Source organism: Platichthys flesus, chromosome 7 (genome assembly GCF_949316205.1).
Source record: "Platichthys flesus chromosome 7, fPlaFle2.1, whole genome shotgun sequence".
Taxonomy (NCBI): Eukaryota; Metazoa; Chordata; class Actinopteri; order Pleuronectiformes; family Pleuronectidae; genus Platichthys; species Platichthys flesus.
Window position 1 is genome coordinate 14782064 of NC_084951.1, and position 17723 is coordinate 14799786.

Consider the following 17723-nt stretch of genomic DNA (forward strand, 5'->3'; position numbering starts at 1 on the left):
TTGTGAGCTGGAGTGTCAGAAAATTCATCTCGGTGAAAGATTAACGTCCATGACTTTGACAGAAAGTGGAAGGAGCCTCTTGAATTCAGGGAGGTTATACTGTGTCCACTGTGCCGAGCTGAGTGAAAGTGATCCACAGGGGAAACCTGTCACGCTCCAGGTGTAATAACAAATGAGGGAGTTGAGGATTAGGACTGCGGTGTCATGTGGTAACAGAGTAATGGGTTACACCAACAGTTATATTTATTCGACCATGGATGCTGACTGAAATAATTCACTGGGTCCTTAGAGGGAGTGGATGATGACATAACTAGAGAATCAAAATCCTATAGATCCATAAGATTTGTCTTCCTATTTTTTTCCCCTAATGGAGGAATGTGAGCGACTGGCGGACGATGGAGGTTTGTAGCTGGATGACAGGCGCTTGGTGGCACAGTGAAAGCTGCACTGACCCTATCTGCTCTCAGGAGGACAGAAACAAATTACACGATGGCGGCGCAAAAGAGGCGCTTAGCTTTATCAATGCGCCAGGGGTTGAGTGCGGTGCAGTCAAAGCTCTCGTCTGTCGTCCGTTACAACAACACGGGCCTTTATCTCCTTCCGAGAGACGCTTTGAGGCTGCAGCCTTAAGGTGGGCCAGTGCAACCAGAGGGGACGGCTGTAGGAGGCTCTCAACACTGCAATGCACCATGCTTCAGTACAATTGTATGTTAATCACAGAAGCTCCCGCCCGGCTGGAGAAGAATAACACTGTGTTGCACTGTGTTACAATCAATCACACAATCAACCAGTCTATCAATCTATCAATCAGTCTTTTTAATGGTCCCTGCTGGGAAGTTCTAATGCAGTCGGGTTAGACACAACTGACAAAGACTGATTACACACCAGAGCCAAGATAGATAACACAAATACATAACTATGACATAGACATTATAATGAAAAGAAAACTGAGGCTACATCCATACTTATACATTAGCTCTGCGTCAGTTTGAATCATCGTCCGTATTAACACGCCTAAAAACACGTATCACATGACCACTCACATGCACTAGGCATGCACATGCCAGTGTAGACAGTAATTGATTGAATAATAGCTCATCTCCTACACATGTAGGGTCAGCAATGCTTGTAATCGATTATCCATGTTGCCTTCTACACTGGTAGCCGAGGATAATGCCGGTTGTTTTTCTTCCAGAAGGAAGTCATGTGACAGGAGCCTGACGAATCAGGGAAGGCTACGTTGTGATCGAAAAGACCCAATCAGCAAGCTGCTGTAAGTGTCTCCATCATCGTTTCCAAACTTCTTAGTCTCTGCCTCTACAGATTAAAACGCTCAGCCAGACTTTTCAAACTAAAACGGGGCCAGCAGCTTTTCCAAACATCTCCCGGACTCGTAGCAGAGTGTATGTATTATGCTACAAAAACATAGTAGTTTGGATATAGCCATAGAAATGAGTAAGTGGACAACGATTGTCAAGATGAAGACGTAAACATTAACAACACTGAGCTGTGAAACCATCCATGACTTCAGTCTAAGTGTGAAGCCTTTGTTCCGACTGTGCTGTTGTGCCTCTATCTTTGTGAGAAGCGCTTGCTTGACATATTGGCCCCTCTTCACTCATTCAGGAGGATTATTGGAGGGTTAAAGCAACAGTTTGACATTTTGGCAAATGCACTTATCCACTCTCTTGCTGAGGATAAGATGAGAACAGTGAGACAACTCTGGAGGAATGTGGACCAGATAACCGGATCCTGGATGTTATTGCTTCTTGCCAAACTGTGACTTGACCTTTCTACACGTCAGTTTTAACGTATGGATCAAAGAGACAATATAGAGCTTTCAAATAAAAGGTTGACTTTATGAGGATTTAGAGGCGCTGCCGACCAGATTTCACCTGTTTCCCACCTGCATTGTCATTAGACAAAACGTATGGTCTGCCAGCTGCAGCTTATTAACCGTGCAGGCATGAGAGATATTATCATCCATCTCTCGATGAGAAGTGCACAAGCCTATCCCTCATATTCTTTAAGACTCTGTTAATGGGGACATTCTGAATCACATTTAGGTTCAGGCTTTGTTGTGGTTCATGTTTAGGCACTGCATTATGTCAGTGATGGTCCCCACATTTACAGCAGGTCAAACATTAGTGTGCTGCTGGGCCATATTGAGGTTACAAAATGTCTCACCACTCAAACATGTTAAAACCTTCCTCTATTTCTAAGAACCCAGGCAATGGTGAAAACTGAAATTCTTCACTCTGAATTGAGGAAATCTGTTGTGACACTTTGTGCAGCAGCGTGACATCGAGGTCTCTGTGGAGTCAAAAAACATCCTTTTCGATCAAAACAACATTTTGAGCGTTAAAGCAGAAGCAAAACATTTTGATCTTACGAAGTCTTTGTCGGCACGTAAACACGGTATTAACTGTGTTGCGTATTTCTGACTCTGCTGGATATAGTTTTTTTAATTTGTTTCATGTTCAAGGTATGATTGGGCTGCCTTTGAACAAAAAGAGAGGATTTAAAGTATTCCCCACTGAGAAGTAATTTAATTTGGAATTTCTGTGTATGCCCAACCATTGAGATTATGGGGACAAATAGTAATCCCAGAAGGACCATGTGTCTCGCAGAAATCTCTTCCTCCCTCCACTTCACTTGCCTCTCCCATCTAATTTAATCCCAGCGGCCGATGGCTGAGGAGGAAGTCAGCCGCAGAGGCAAATCTTTATCGATACGTGTAGCTGTCACCTTAATCGGTCCAATCAGTCACAGCTAACACAGTGCTGACCAGCACATGGGTATTCACAGGGTCAATCAATTGAAAATGATTGGCACTCACAGCATTGACCCTCGGAGGGAGCTGCCAGGGTCTGTAAACAGGGAGCCGGCTGTCACGGTGAGGAGACAGACTGATTGAGTTGTGTTGACAGAAGCGATGTGATATCTTACCTCTCTCCACTGCTTGGTCTCCACGCCCTGGGTGTACAACACGACCACTGAGAGGAGGAGGAGGAGGAGGAGGAGGAGGAGGAGGAGGAGGAGGAGGAGGAGGAGGAGGAGGAGGCGGTAAATAGAAAAAGAAGAGGATGAGCAGGGGAAATAAATTGTCACCAAACAATTTCAATCAAGCATCCCACTTATTCAAACACTGTTTGTTATATCGCTCCTTTGCTGACAATCGTCATTTATCATCCCGCCACGCCCCGACAGCATAGATGAAGTGCCGAGCTTGATGGGGCCGCGCTGCATCACATTCTGCGTGTGATGTCCACATGCAAAGAACAAAGCCCTTAAGCAAGCAGGCACGCTAAGGCTACGTGACCCATCATATATCCCAAGGTTCATCTTCAGACGAATACAAAACAGGGCAAGTGTGATATTTCCACAGGAGCCTGTTTATACAAAGGCCTTGAGCCTTCTCCCTTTATAACGCCCCCATCGTTCTCTATCCTGCAGGAAGGATCTAAGAAAATTCCTTTATGGTGGTCCCCCCCCCCTGTGCGTCTCACCGAAAGATCCCCATTTGTATTCAAAGGCTGACGTTTATACCCTGCGAGCATAAAGGCACTTTCTGTAGCTCTGAGTGAGCAAAGGTTGTCACATTACTGTGCAGATAATATGCAGATCTTCAAGGAATACTTTGAAAATTAATCAAAGTTAAGCTCAGCAAAGGTTAAAAAAAGAAGAAGTCAAGCTGTGCTGAAAGGAGATGCGGTGTCAGAGAAACTGAGCAAGGAGCTAAGCTGCAATTATCACAGTCGAAAAACTTACATGGGTCGGACTTGGTGAAAGTGTCTCGGTCCAAGAGGTTCCTGTGGGAGGAGGAAACAAGTACATATTAGAATCTTACTGTCCTTGAGTTTTCATTTGAGAGCAGAACAATGAGCAGCTCAGGGAAAGGACACAGAGGACACACAGGCTGCGTAGTCCAACACATTCTAATGAGGGAACATGTTTTTCAGTTGCATTGATAGAAAACACACAAGGAATATGGTGAATCATGATATCCACATGGTTCAGGGCAACATTATAACAAGACTGTATAAGACGATGCAGGATTCTGAACTGATTTAATAGTCACAGACAGAATTGAGCACAGAAATAAAATTAATTAAACAGGTTCATATACAAAAAAATATTTTGGCTGCAACAAAAGTGATAAATCATTTTAAAAAATATTCTTTGACAAACATTTCATGAGAGTAAACTACATGTATTAGAATTGTGGACGTTGGTTCTGAAATGTGTTGAAAAATCAAGAACATTTATTCCAGATTATTTGATAATGAAATTGATTGTGACAATGATAAAGAAAAAAAATATGAGCATCCACCAAAATAACTTTTGGTCTATCCAGGAACGCAATATCCATTTCTCTTCATACATCCATGACAACTAACCCTGCACCATATGGGGAAAATATGTTATGTGCGATAACATTGTTAAACGTTACAATGAAGATAAGACTTGTGCTAAATCAACAAATATTGAAGCCTGCAAACTCAGTTGCTACGCTTCCTCAGCCAATAGCTGACGGCTAGCGGCATCGAGCTTCATGTGATTAGTCAAATGGTGTGAACGTGTGGCCCGATCCTCCGGGGCTACACATGATAAGTCAGGGGTTTGCAAACTGAGTGAGTGTACGGGCTCATGTAGGCTGAGGCTGCCATGCAGTGGGGGGGTTCTCTCATCAGGGTAAACTCATTTTGAGCAATACAGTACACACTGTATCTGGTTCTTTATTGTTACTCCTATTGGTATTTGATTGTTATCTTTTTTTTAAAGCACAATGAAAAACTAAATCGTGTCTCTCTGGGAAAAAAAATGGAGGATGTCAATAAACTAAATGATGTTCCTGACATGAAAAAACCGAGTGAAGCTGCGTGAACAAACACAGACATCATTCAGAATCATCCTCCCCTCTGTCCTCCTCCTCCTCCTCCTCCTCCTCCTCCTCCTCCTCCTCCTCCTCCTCCTCCTCCTCCTCTGTGCTGATGTGGACTCATCCCCTGCAGGTGAAGCTGCATGTGAGGGGGCGGCTGCTGTCAACCGGTAGCTGGAAGTTTACAAAATTGGGCCACATATTGTCAGATATGTGGCAAATTAACCAGGCGGTCTACATACATGCAGCTTTCCTTTGAGTTCATCCGTAACATTCCTTAACAACCTCTCTGTGGCTGTGTACAACATATACAGTGGTGTTTGGGGGTTTATAATATCACTTCTCTATGTGTTTAAAGCTCGTTGAACAGGTGGTGAGATTATTGGCGTTTTACTTAGTACGGTTTTACTACCATTTAGAGCTACAGCATGGTCAACATGAGTGGTCTCTGTGGTCTGCATTACCGCCTGTCTGCTGTCCACCACTGGTGAGTGTGTGATTTGCATACATGTGTGTACTTGCACAGATATCTTTGTAAAAAACATTTTGAGCCTGGACCATACGGAGTAAGGACATTCTGGCCGGCCCTCACTTTCTGACCCTGTTTGAGGGTTAAGGTCAGAATTAGATGTATTAAGTGTTGTGCTGTGGTCACACAGTTTATTCAGGATAAACACAACAGATGAGTATTCACCCGCTCTGTCTGACAGGGACACAGTTTCTGCGTGGGACGTGTTGCGGAAACACCGGAGGAAGCCAGCAGGAGAGAGGAGAGGAGTTTTACTGGCTGAAGTAACTAAAGCTGCTGCGGTGTTTGTGTTGTGGGAAACATCGGAGAAGCCAGCGCTGTCGTGTTTGGATCCACGAGCCGATCCGGAAGAGCACACAGCCCCGGGACTTTTACCTGCTACTCCAGGACCTGTGTCTGGATGAATGTTGTTTCCACTGCTACCTGAGGCTGTCCAGGTGAAATCTCCCTCTAGCTCCAGTCATTACTAGAGGGTGTTGTCTCTAGCTGTCACCCGAGTTGAAATATTTTTACCTGAATGCTGGAGACGTGTGGCGCGCCGCGATATAAGCGAATTTCACGTCTAATAAAATGTTTGCAGTGACTTTGTATGTAATCTCGACGCACCAGGCATTTTGCTGGTGGCTTGGTTGTGCAGTATTGGTGGGGGGATAGGGAATGCATTATGCCAGTGTCAGAGAGGAGAGCGCGCAGTGCAACCACAAAGGACACCATGAAACATTACGAATATCTTTTTTCTGATTTGTTTTTCTCAGGTGTTGCGTCTCCGTCTTATAAAAAATACATGGTGCCGTTCCATTTTTTTTTATTGTTTTATTTATCACTTTTAAGGTCACCTTTTTCGCAGGGTTTATATATTCATTATCATATCGCGCTCACAAAAATATGGTTTATCCATCGCCACTGTCAACAACACAGAGGGAAGTGTGATGTAAAGCTCTGGCAGCTCAGCATCACTGCAGCACGGAGGTGAGGAGTGGAGCTGGTTCGTGCCTTGGTGGCTCTGACCTCGGGGCCAGAAAGCATCGAGCCAGAAACGCACACTACTACATAGTGTATGAGGACTCCACCGCTCACTGCAACATGGGACTATCAATACATCGAGCAGGACCTTCACTATGCATCCCTGGGCTAAATTAGAAGCTCATTTCATATTCACTGCAGCGTCCTGGAGTCACTGGAGGCCACAGCGTGCTCGCGGGTGCCGCAATGTTTTCTCACCTCGGATCCGGCTCTCGTGGAGTTATGTAAGTCACGCTCATTCGGTTCCTGGTACGGCTCCCTAGGTTTGGACCACAACCAAAGTAAAATCAGGCTACTACAGCCTGCCAGGGTTCCTACAACAGCCCCAGCATCATCAAAGCACAAACTGCAATCACTGCATTGATATCCAGTTCACCGACACTGAATCATCTTCCAACATCTTTTTCCGCCAGACTCTCACTGATTATCTCATTCAAGATCAGAATTGCAAGCAGCATTAACATATTTTAATTGATTGGTATTTGTTTTGCCTTTTCCAGGCTGGATTTTTTCATTTTTTTAGGGGGGAATTTCTGCAATTTTTCTCTGATCATTCCTTTTACCTTTCCCTCCTCTCACTGCAGAAGATCTAATCAAACAGACATTACCTTCCGAGTATAGGACAAATCCACCATCAGTCACCTTCATTCAACATTTTAGATGACACTTTCCAGATGGCCACAACACAATTAGCATATCAATGTATTGCAAGAGCCAAGAGTATAAATATGTCTCGTTTCTGGTTTGCTGAGCAGTGTCAATAAATAACTTGCAGTTCAGAACAATCCTCATCCCTTTAGGGGACAGCCAAGATTCCAATGAATATAGATTAGATTTCAGGACCGAATCCAAGCAACAGGACATCATTCATGTGCACGTCGATCGTGGACATGAAATCTTCTGTCACAGGGGTACGTTGGGGGGGATAACACATGCAGCCTCGGCAGGTATTAGCCTTAAGCTTAACCTGACAAGAGTTGGAACGTTATCAGCGTAATTATCGCTGGAGATAACAACGTCATCCGTGACTAACTGCCTCTTTATATCCACCTGTTAGTGTCTGGCATCCGTAACCCTCAGACAATTAGCCCGTCCATCACTTAATCCCGTGTCTTAGTTGGGAGGAGAGTGCACATGCATATTGAAAAATGGGAGAACATGACATCCTATTTCACTTTTGTCTGAGATTACTGTGGAAAACAAGCCTTCAAGTTCACATGCCCCCTATGACGAGTAGTGATTAGAATTCACATCTATACACCAAAACAAATTAATCCTCCATCTCACCGTGCACATGGCCAGAGACCACTGCAGGATGAGAATTAACATCTCAGATGATCGGTCTGCTTTCACAGGAGTGACGCTGCAGCCTGTCCAAAAGTTACCACTTCTCTCCACAAACCTCATGTGGGATAAGAGAAGAAGATCATTATCCCGAAAGCTCCTGCTGAGAAAAGTTGGTTGACGAGGATGAAGTTCATTAAAAAGTAGGACAAAAGTAACAAGGGGCCAGCTACGTTTCATCCACACATTTCATGTACCAACCTGGTTTCAGCCCATTAGTGAAACACGGGAATCGAAAAATTGGCTAACACCACTTTTCTTATTCCTCTTGATGTCCCCGCCTTCATTAAATCTCTATGTGTGATTATCTCCTCTTGTCATATATACATCTATTTTATATTTTGTGGAAAATACTAGGGCTACGTCCACATTTACACATAAGGCCAACGAGTAACAGTCCTATGTTTTTCGAATGAGTCAGTATTGATAATAATCACAACAAATGTCAAATGTCAAATTATTTCAAGTATTATTTTAAGTTCGATTTTTCGCTCCTCAATGAGGATGTGATTATAAACTCGTCCTTCTGAGCAGAGAATGACAAACACCTTGTTATGTCATGTTACACTGAGTGAGACCTCCTCAGAGTGTTTACACAAGGCATATGCACAGCACTTATATTTGACTTTTCCTACCCTGCTATTGATGAAAGTCATATTGCGATAGTTATTGATATTGTTTTACTGCCCAGCTCTACTTATACCTTTTAATAACCACTGCGCAAGAAAATTGATTTCACTTAACGTTTAATTACTTTTTTTTCCTAATACCCGCAAAAAAAAAATTGTTTATTATTGAGTTCATTGTGGTTGAGGGTGTTGGTTATGCATACTTAATTAAATTAGAAAGCCAGGACCAGGCAAATCTGTAAAATGCTGAAAGTGGCGGCACTAAATAGATGCAAGTGCTCTGCAATTAAATGTACAGGCTGGTTAAATAAATGTGAGCAAGTGCTTTACTTGGTGAAAATATTGAGAAATAGTTCCATCCCCAGTGAATAGGGAATGACCTCCAGAATTGCGGCCGGGCACTGAGATCTAATTTAGAAGAATATATGAGGAGTAGGTGCTCCCTTTTAATCAGATTCATGGAGACATTTAAGCTGATCCGTCTTCCATCTGATTGATGATTAAACTAAATAAATGTGGGAAATGAATTCCTGCACCCGCAGTGCCTTATTGTCAGCACTCCTTTAATTATCCCTTTTCCTAAGAGTTTTCGAAATCGTAATTGGCACCTTGGTGAAAAAAGAAGTTAATTCAGTGTAAAGCAATTTTCAATAATCACCAATATGGCCGGCTGGGTCCTGTATGAACTGCTGCCTCATTGCCTCTTAAAAGCAAATGGAACCTTGAGAGTCTGTGAGTGGGTTAGAGGAAGGAAAGTCTCTTTGTCACGGTAGAAACAATAGGAGATGGCTGGGAGCGGAGAATGAAGAATGGTTTCACTCTCATTTCACTTTCCCCTCCTGCCTGTGGCCCTCTACTCATTCACTGAAAACACCGGTTTTCTTTCCACTCACACACCACAGGGTCAGGAGGTCCATTTTCTTGACTAATACAACCTTAAGCAGCGGCTCAGGGGTCAAAAGGTCAGAGAACAAAAAGGAGGATGCGTACGCTGCTGCAGGGGTTCATCCAGCATTTGATAGAAACCGTAGGAATTCTCTAATAGAAACCGAAATGTGATGTTTTCCAAGGGGAGCCTTTTAATTTACAAAATTGACTTTACAATTCGTTTTTTCGTGAGAAGTCATCAGATACAGGCTGAATTGAAAACAAACGATATAAACAACTGATAAAAACCTGAAGCTCTTGCACGTTTCATTAGTAGAAATGATCTGTATCTGAATTGCATAGGTGAATCCCTGCATGGCGACAGATGACAGATGTTGTGTTGCTTGTGTCTTGATCTAAAAAAATTAAATAATAAAAAAATATGAAATCCAATCCATTACATCCAGTGACAGACCCCATCTGCTGACCTTTACTGGGATGCCAGCAGGTGCCTTCTTCTCCTCCTCCACCTGTTTAATTATTCTGTCTCTGTCCAACCTGGGATCCCTGCAACCGTCTCACAGGCACTGACAGACTCTCAGTCATGGAACTGCTCTTCTGCTCTTGTAATAAATGTGAATGTGACTACGATGTGACTCCCTGTTTCAGGGTGGCTTTCGGAATGTGACTAATGTCTGACCTGGGAATAATATCACCGCTAATTGCACAATGTGACAGCTCGGAGTGCGCGGTGCACTTAGCCCACTATGAATTCATGCCAATTTCATCTCTCTGTTCCACCTGAAAAAAAAACAGGCTACGAATAGCTTCCGCAGGCGGAACATAACCAGTGTACTTGAGACAGGCAACATAAAGCACTGGTACACCATAGGAACAAGTCAGGCACAGCAAAGCAGCCCTAATCTCACCGACGTCTCAGCTTTGAAATGACAGTAGCTGATCATTAAATAGAGACGCAGAGAAAAGCCGTGGATTCAGTGGAGTGTTGAGCGGAGGGACCGGGTCAATTTCAAATAGTGATAATGACAATAAAGCGTGGAAGGAATTCTCTCTGAGGGTAACACTAAGTGAGATTAGTGAGGGATGAGATGACTGCGAGCGGCCCTGATGGGATAAAAAGCCTCGATGAGTGTTGACAGTTGACATCAGACGCAGACAGGCAGGTATCTCAACCCTGACTAGCGCTGCGTGTTGTCAGAGGTCGATCACTTTGTGTCACACACTCGACATGTAAACGTAATGTAAACACTGGACTGTGAGTTAATGCTCCAGGGAGTTTCTCAACAGACGACCAGATAATCAGATTAAGACATGGAAGCTGCACTAGAAGATTTTTAGATCTTTACCTGTGGGTCACTGCTGCTGATAATCGCTGATGACTAATTGCCCTGCAGGTGTCCATGTGTTATCAACATGTTTTATGTGTTGTATGTTTTTTGCCCAACCGAGGAGCTTGTGTTTTCATATGCTTTTGTTTGTTTGAAAGCAAGAATATGCAGACACTACTGGAGAGATCACAAAAGTTGGTGGACAGAACCGTTAAAACCCACTTGGTTATCTGAGCCACCCGCTTGGTGGCTAGTTGGCTATGGGAAAAGATCTCCATTAATCTTCTATTTTGCATATTTATGATTGTTCAATTGTTTCTTTAAAGTCACAAGGTATATTTGCAAAATTATCATAAAGAGTTTGAGGCGTCACTTGTAAAGTGATGGCCACTCACTCACACAGCCTTCAGGTGCACTTTGTGTATCAATATTTTGGCCAAGGACACATGTGGAATGGAGGAGATGGGATTCAAACCTACGCTCTTCTGGTTAATGGACACTCTTTCATGGTACTTCATCACTCCCTAACTGTCCATATTCTCACTGTCCATGCAAACTAATAAATCCAAATACTTTCAAGTCTGTTTGATTCAGTGGTTTGCCTACACTGTCAATTTCCATATCATGTCTCATTTCCAGTGTCTGGTAAATGTTCACTCCAGTTAAATGCAGCATTTACATTGTCAGACAGTCAGCAGTAAGTGGAGTAGATTTCATGGACACTACTTTCTCCTTCCGTCTGAGTTGAACAAGCCGCTGAGCTGGTACTCATGATTTCATAAATGGACATTCTCCGACAGCTCCATATTTACAAGATGTGATTTTGTCGGATTTATAAAGATTTTTTGGAACTTTGCGATGCTTTGTTCCACAACTTTTATATCTAACGCTGAAAGGCACAAAACAAAAATGGATGGTTCGGCTCTGCAGCGTCGGAGCAAAGGCAAATGCCCATTCTCTCCCACAAAGGCTGAAACTGTACAATCCATCCATTATCTATAATGCTCATCCTGTCAGGGTTGCAGTTGGAGCTGGAGCCAATCACGGCTGACGTTGGGTGAGAGGCGGGGTACACCCTGGACAAGACAAGAAAGAAACTAGCATAAACCCGACAATGACTGTAGCGAAGAAGGATTCCTACCTCAGGTTGGTCTACAGACATGACAATGATCTGACAATGAGTAGCCTGTCTAGCCCATAAGCTAAGAATGTCAACAAGTTACAGATCCTGAGCATATGCAACATAATGTGGTGAAATCTTCACCGAGCAACCTGTCTCCCTTTGTACAAATCCACCACCGGCTCTCACATTTCCCTGAGACGCTGTGATCTTGGGTCGAACCTCCCTCGACACAGACAACCACTCCCACACGCTGCTGACCCTTCAGGTTCTCTGGAAAGAGTGACAAAAGCAGTTTGATACCTCCGAGCCAAGAGGGACCGCTTTGATTTATTTTAGCAACGCCGCGGTCTTGACTTCTCCTGTCACTCCAATCAACACTTTCAGATGACACAGGCTACATGCAGGGTGTTAGAAACCACTGGCACCACAACTGTGCTTCTGCAGGATCCCCCCTCTGCTCTCATACACCCCATAGAGAATATATTAATAACACTGACACCACCACAAGCCAAGTGTCTGGGAATCCAAACCTATTTTCACTGTGTCAGGGGTTCATGCATAATCATCCGCTTCATCGACCTGTGAGACTCGCCTGCTGCAATCTGAACTTCCCCAAAATTAGAAGAAATTGCTGGCACCGTCGTGTCTCTCATCCCCAAAACAGATGTGACACGTCAACCACAGACTCGAGCCGCTCTACGAGATAAGAGCTGCAAGGTGGCCTCAGGTCAGTGTGAACCCAGAACGCGATATGAAGACAACGGCAGAGCAAAAACAAGTTTAAACTTCTCTCCGACACAGACGGGAGATCTTTTATTCATGTTTTAAACTCTTGCGCAATGCCAACTAGTTCCTGCCGGGGAAAAACAAAAGGATGTTTGAACAAGATAAACCAGGTCACAGGGTTTGATTGAATGTGTAGCCACGACTGAATGAGACTAACAGCAACAACAGCTATTAACACAACAACAGCAGCAGAGTTACAGGCCACAACAGCACACTCAAATAAACAATAGGTTGGTTACGCAGCTTGCATCCCAATTGCGCCGCACAAGCTATTGTTTTTGACGGATCGAGCAGCGATGCAACCCACCGCTAATCGTCCTGATGATTTCATTAAACTTCCTCCTCTGCTGCAACGATTGCCTGGGGAGGAGCTCATATGGAGAAGCATGCCCCGAGTTTCCAGAGTGACCCCCGGGGGAAGAGCAATCAGTGGACTCGTGTGCCAGGGACGCTCTCCCGTGAGCATTTGTCACCGGTTTGTGGCAGTCACGTGACCTCTGGTGGGTTTCGCCAGGTAATGAATCCCTCGGGAACAGAGCAGCCCGGCTGAGTTAGACCCCCCAAGCTGTGGAATGCATTGATTGGATGCAGTGCTACTCGAACCAATCTATCACAGCAAATGAACGGTTATAGTGAGCGCGGGAGCGACGGCAGAGACAGAGGACGGAGCGGACGTCTTCATCCTGACGAAATGAGCAATCGAGGCTGATAAAGTTTGATGATCAAGCTGACAGGTGGGAGGCAGGGCCGGTGGCAGGGAGGGTGGCTTTGTCAGCCAATTCCACTTCTTACAGAAGACTCATGGTCTGTTTTGATGCGCTGCAAAGGACCAATAACTTTTTATAGTACGCCCTCATTGATTTGCTTAGATTTAGATTAAAATTCCAGCTGCATCCTCGTCCCTGGTGTTTTTTTGGGATGTTAAGAGAAAATCATGTACTTGATTTAGTGATACAGTGCCCAAATCATCCTGCTCTTTTCTTTCCCCTTCCTCCCCTCTGAACTGATACTATCTATAAGAGATGGCAACATGTAATCTGTCAGGTGAAAGAAATGATTTAGCTCTTTTATGCTGATAAAGGTTGTAAGCCTTTGTCAGGGTTGTCAGGCTTATCTATCAGCAAGTTCCTTGTACTTGAATCTGGCTACACAGGCAAGTACAATACTAAAATCCAGGACATGGGTCTGCACTGTGATGATCAAATATGCAGGGGAAAATATTATTTTCCCAAAATGAAATTTCATGTGTCGAGCGTCAAAGGGGCTTTGTTGGTTTTTGTCAGTGCGCACATTTTTTCCAGCGTTCATTTCTAAAACTGTGCTTCACAGAGCTGAAGCCCCAGCTTCCCTGAAGTCATTGTACATGGGAACTCAGAGACGGTCTGGTAAACTGAGATATAGAAAGGGCACACTCCACAATCCACCAGGATTTATATTTACCACTCTGCTCATAAATTGGGCCTGATGTAGCAAACTGCACAGACAACTCCTGAAATATTCATCAGAGCAGCTTAAATAGTAACTAATGATCAACCTCATTACTGCCACGAAAAAGGTGGGATGACGCCTGTTTAATCACCAGCGAGCCAACCGGCCCTAACCCACTGAACTGTATTTACTGCCATGCGTTCGGTTTCCGCAGATGTCGGAACAGAGGTCGCTATTGTCTGAAGAGCCGTCAAATGGCGAAGCTGGAGTGCCGCCCCAGCAGGAGAGGAGCAGATGCACTGGGCTCGGCTCACTGGCTGACCTGTGAGTAAAACCAATCACAGCCGTAGAGGGTGGAACAATGTGCCATCGCGCCGATATATACTTGTTTTGATAAGAGGTTGTCTGCCTCAGTTCCTCCAGTTTTTCATGGGGCGTGCTGCCATATTGGCAGAGGGTTAGGACAATGCCTGCAGGGCTGCACGCCACAATTCAGTTTCGTGCACATTGCAGTCTCCGGGCTTTCAGGCTCACTGAATCAATTACGGAGTTGTAGAGCCTGTGCCGCTCACCCTCGACACCCATTGTTTCCATGTGCTGCTGTCGGACTAACACAGATGCTGATGAGGGGGAGGAATGGCTGCATGCATGGACGTGTATTTCCTATTTGTTCATCCTTCGAGCTGTCCAGTGCTTGATCTCTGAATCAGTCCTCAAAACGGAGCGACAGTAACAATCCCCACGAGTCACAAAGAAGACGAGACAGGACCTGAAGAATGTCCATGTAAAACAGACCAATGCTTCGAGGCCAAGTGAGTGTAAATGGTCTGTGTTGATATGTCGCTTTTGCAGTTTTAATAAGCTGTTAAAGAGCTAAAGGCTCGGTATCTTGCCTGAGGACACTTCCCCCCGCAGAATGGGGGGAGCTGGGGATCTAACCGCCAACCTTCTGGTCAGTGGACAACCCGCCCTATACCTCCTGAGCCACAGCTGCTAAGTGAAAGCAGCCATGAGTTTTCTACTGCTACCAAATCGTGTGCTGGAGCAGGTCTTTATTTGGAGAGATGTTAACGACAGACGAGGGAGCAGCAGATCCACAGAGCCTGGAGGCATCAACGGAGATTGCAGCTTAAAGTACGAAAGACAATAACAACACTGCGTACCAAGAGGGAAATAACAGTCCAGCTGCAACTCACACCAAACGCCCCGAAATAGACAAAACACACACAACCTGGGCTTCCTGCAGCCTTACACACACACACACTTGCTCTTGCCTTTTTCATACAGTGGACCTAGGGAACAATGGTGTTCACCGTCTTCAAACTGCCTCCACACCCCCCACCGCTGCGCCGTCCTCTCAACCTGCCCACTCTGTATTCTGCATAATTAATGTGCATAATGCATATTCTGTATAATGAATCAATATCAAGGGTGAATTATAAGGTCGCCTACGTGACAACAGCAATGCTAGATTTCAAAGCGGCTGATGAAGCAGATTTTTTTCACAACTAAATGAACAATTAAGCAGATCTCTCTCCGAATCATTGACTTGAGTGAAGGAGAGATAAGAAGAAGAATGTCGCGGGTGTTTGCTCGATAAATCTCCAGCCTGTGGTTTTGTGTACATTCATTAGTGAAATGGCTACGGGATCCGTTTTTCATCGTTATCCTTATTTACATGCATATAGAGGACTGATGTAGCCAGGAGGTGAAAACAGCTAAACACTGTGGATTAGGGCCAAGTGGAAGAAACAGACATGAATCAACTTCAATAATTAACACTGACCCAACCAGTCGACCTAACCGCTGCACTGAATAGGTGGCAGCAGCAAACACAGTGACCTGCAACCAGAGCTGCCCCACCCATATCCAGCTGAAGTCACATCAATGGTAATGGGCTTTTGGAGGGGGGGCAGAGGCGATACAGTTGAACTCCAATGCACAAGCAGAGGGGGGTGCAAATCTGGGTCTTAACGTTTCTGCAACAAACTGCTGGCGAAGCGGTGGCAACACCTAGCTTGACACGCAGCCGCGGGGGGGGGACCTCGCACGCTCGCACCAACAAACTCCACGCACGGTCGATATCTCCTGTGGCACGCAAAGTGGCGCGCGCACAGAGCTACGCACTCACGAGACTCACCGGTGGATCAGATGATGATTTATCTAAAACACACAGTAAAACCGCAAATTGCGAAATAAACTGGGTGAAACCATAAAGACGCAAAAGTTCAGGGATGCTCACATTTAAAGCGATTTATTAATAATATAGACATTAGTGCAATCGGATTTGGATACTATGTTAATTCATAATTTAAAACTATGAAGACATATCTCTTATTTTGACACATAATAATGAGGTCTTGTCTTGGTCCTTTGTACCAAAGACTATTTTAAGTTTGAAATCTCTAAAATAAATCATCTTTTTCAGACACAAATATTAAACCTTACTTTCAAAACACATTTATATAATTGCTTGTTCGCCTGCTCCTGACAATGTCCAGTCTGGTCACAGCAAACCGCATCCAAAGAGCGCGGAGCTCCCCGAACCATGACGCAGACGCAGCAGCGGGAGACTGGACCCACTCACCTGCAGGACACGGTGATCTCCACTTTGGTGGCCGGGATGCTCCCGCTGATTGGGTCGAAGTCATGGACCGTCGCCGTGGCCTCCACTTTGTCCATAACGTCCCCCTCCATGTGTGCAGGAGACCGGGGCAAACAACAACCCCCGACCCGAGCGAATCCCTCTGAACCTGGAGAGCCGGCGGTGGAGAGGTTTCGCGCGGCGCGGCGCAAGAGCGAGCAGGAGCAGATACGGTCCAGGCGAAGCTCCTATGTGCTGTGCATTGGACGGGCAACAACTGCATGGAAAGTTACATGTGGGGAAGCTGCAGCGCGGAGGAGACTGACGTGACTGAGGTGGGATCACATGCCAGGACGCATCAGCGCCAACTCCGCTGTTTCCCAGGCAAAGACTGAGCTCTTCAGCCAGAGGAGCGCTGGAAAAGTAAGAGCTGGGAACTCCACCCCTCCTGTCTGCATTCTCCTGCATGCTGGGCTGCGACTGACACTCGCTGCAGATTCACGCTATTGATCTGTGGTTGGATGGATCGTTAATTTAAGTCCGAATTGGTTTTAAGAGGCTCAAACAGGAAAATAAATAAGCACAGAGGGTCGTGAATAGTTTTTTTTTCATCCAGTATCCCCTCAGAATAGATGCATCCCCTAAATGTGAAATATTATGACTGAATTGATCCACCTATTAATGAACCTTTCTCCTGTTACTGTTTATATTCAAGAAACTTCAGGCTCAAATTAAAGTCAAAATGAAATGTTGAAGCAGAACCTTAGGGTCACTTGAATGGAGGAGTAGTTCATTTTGAAAGATTATTAAAATGCCACCAGCTCCTGCAGAGCCACCAGCTCTTAACACTAATTGAAAGGCTGCTTGATGCTCCTTCAGCATCTGGACAGCTCCTCAAACTCCTGCAGCCTCAGTCACACCCTCCTTCCTGTTTATCCTGCCAATAAAAACTGTTGTTTGATATTTCCCCACACACACACTCATACACACACACAAACACGCCCACACACACACCCTGGCTACTGTATATTCATCACCGAGAGACTGCGTGGGAGGCTGTGCTCTCCCTGGGGAGCTCCATTTCCGATTCATCAGTAATCCGCCTGGTGAAATGTGAAGGAATTCAAACTGTGAAACGAATAACTCAAAGGTAAACCGCGGCAGCAACTCTGTGGACAG

The 17723-nt window shown here is 44.9% G+C and overlaps 1 protein-coding gene across 1 annotated transcript in view; it reads right to left on the reverse strand.

The window, feature by feature from the left end:
• The window catches only part of cpne5a (copine Va), a 68742-nt gene extending 51817 nt beyond the window's left edge, over window positions 1-16925 (reverse strand). The window contains exons 1-3 of the mRNA XM_062392874.1: window positions 16548-16925; window positions 3772-3812; window positions 2950-2996 (exon numbers count right to left, since the gene is read on the reverse strand). Coding sequence (XP_062248858.1) covers window positions 2950-2996; window positions 3772-3812; window positions 16548-16657 — 198 coding nt within the window. The 5' untranslated portion in view covers window positions 16658-16925. The remainder of the gene's footprint in view (window positions 1-2949; window positions 2997-3771; window positions 3813-16547) is intronic.
• Between the last annotated feature and the right edge of the window lie 798 nt (window positions 16926-17723).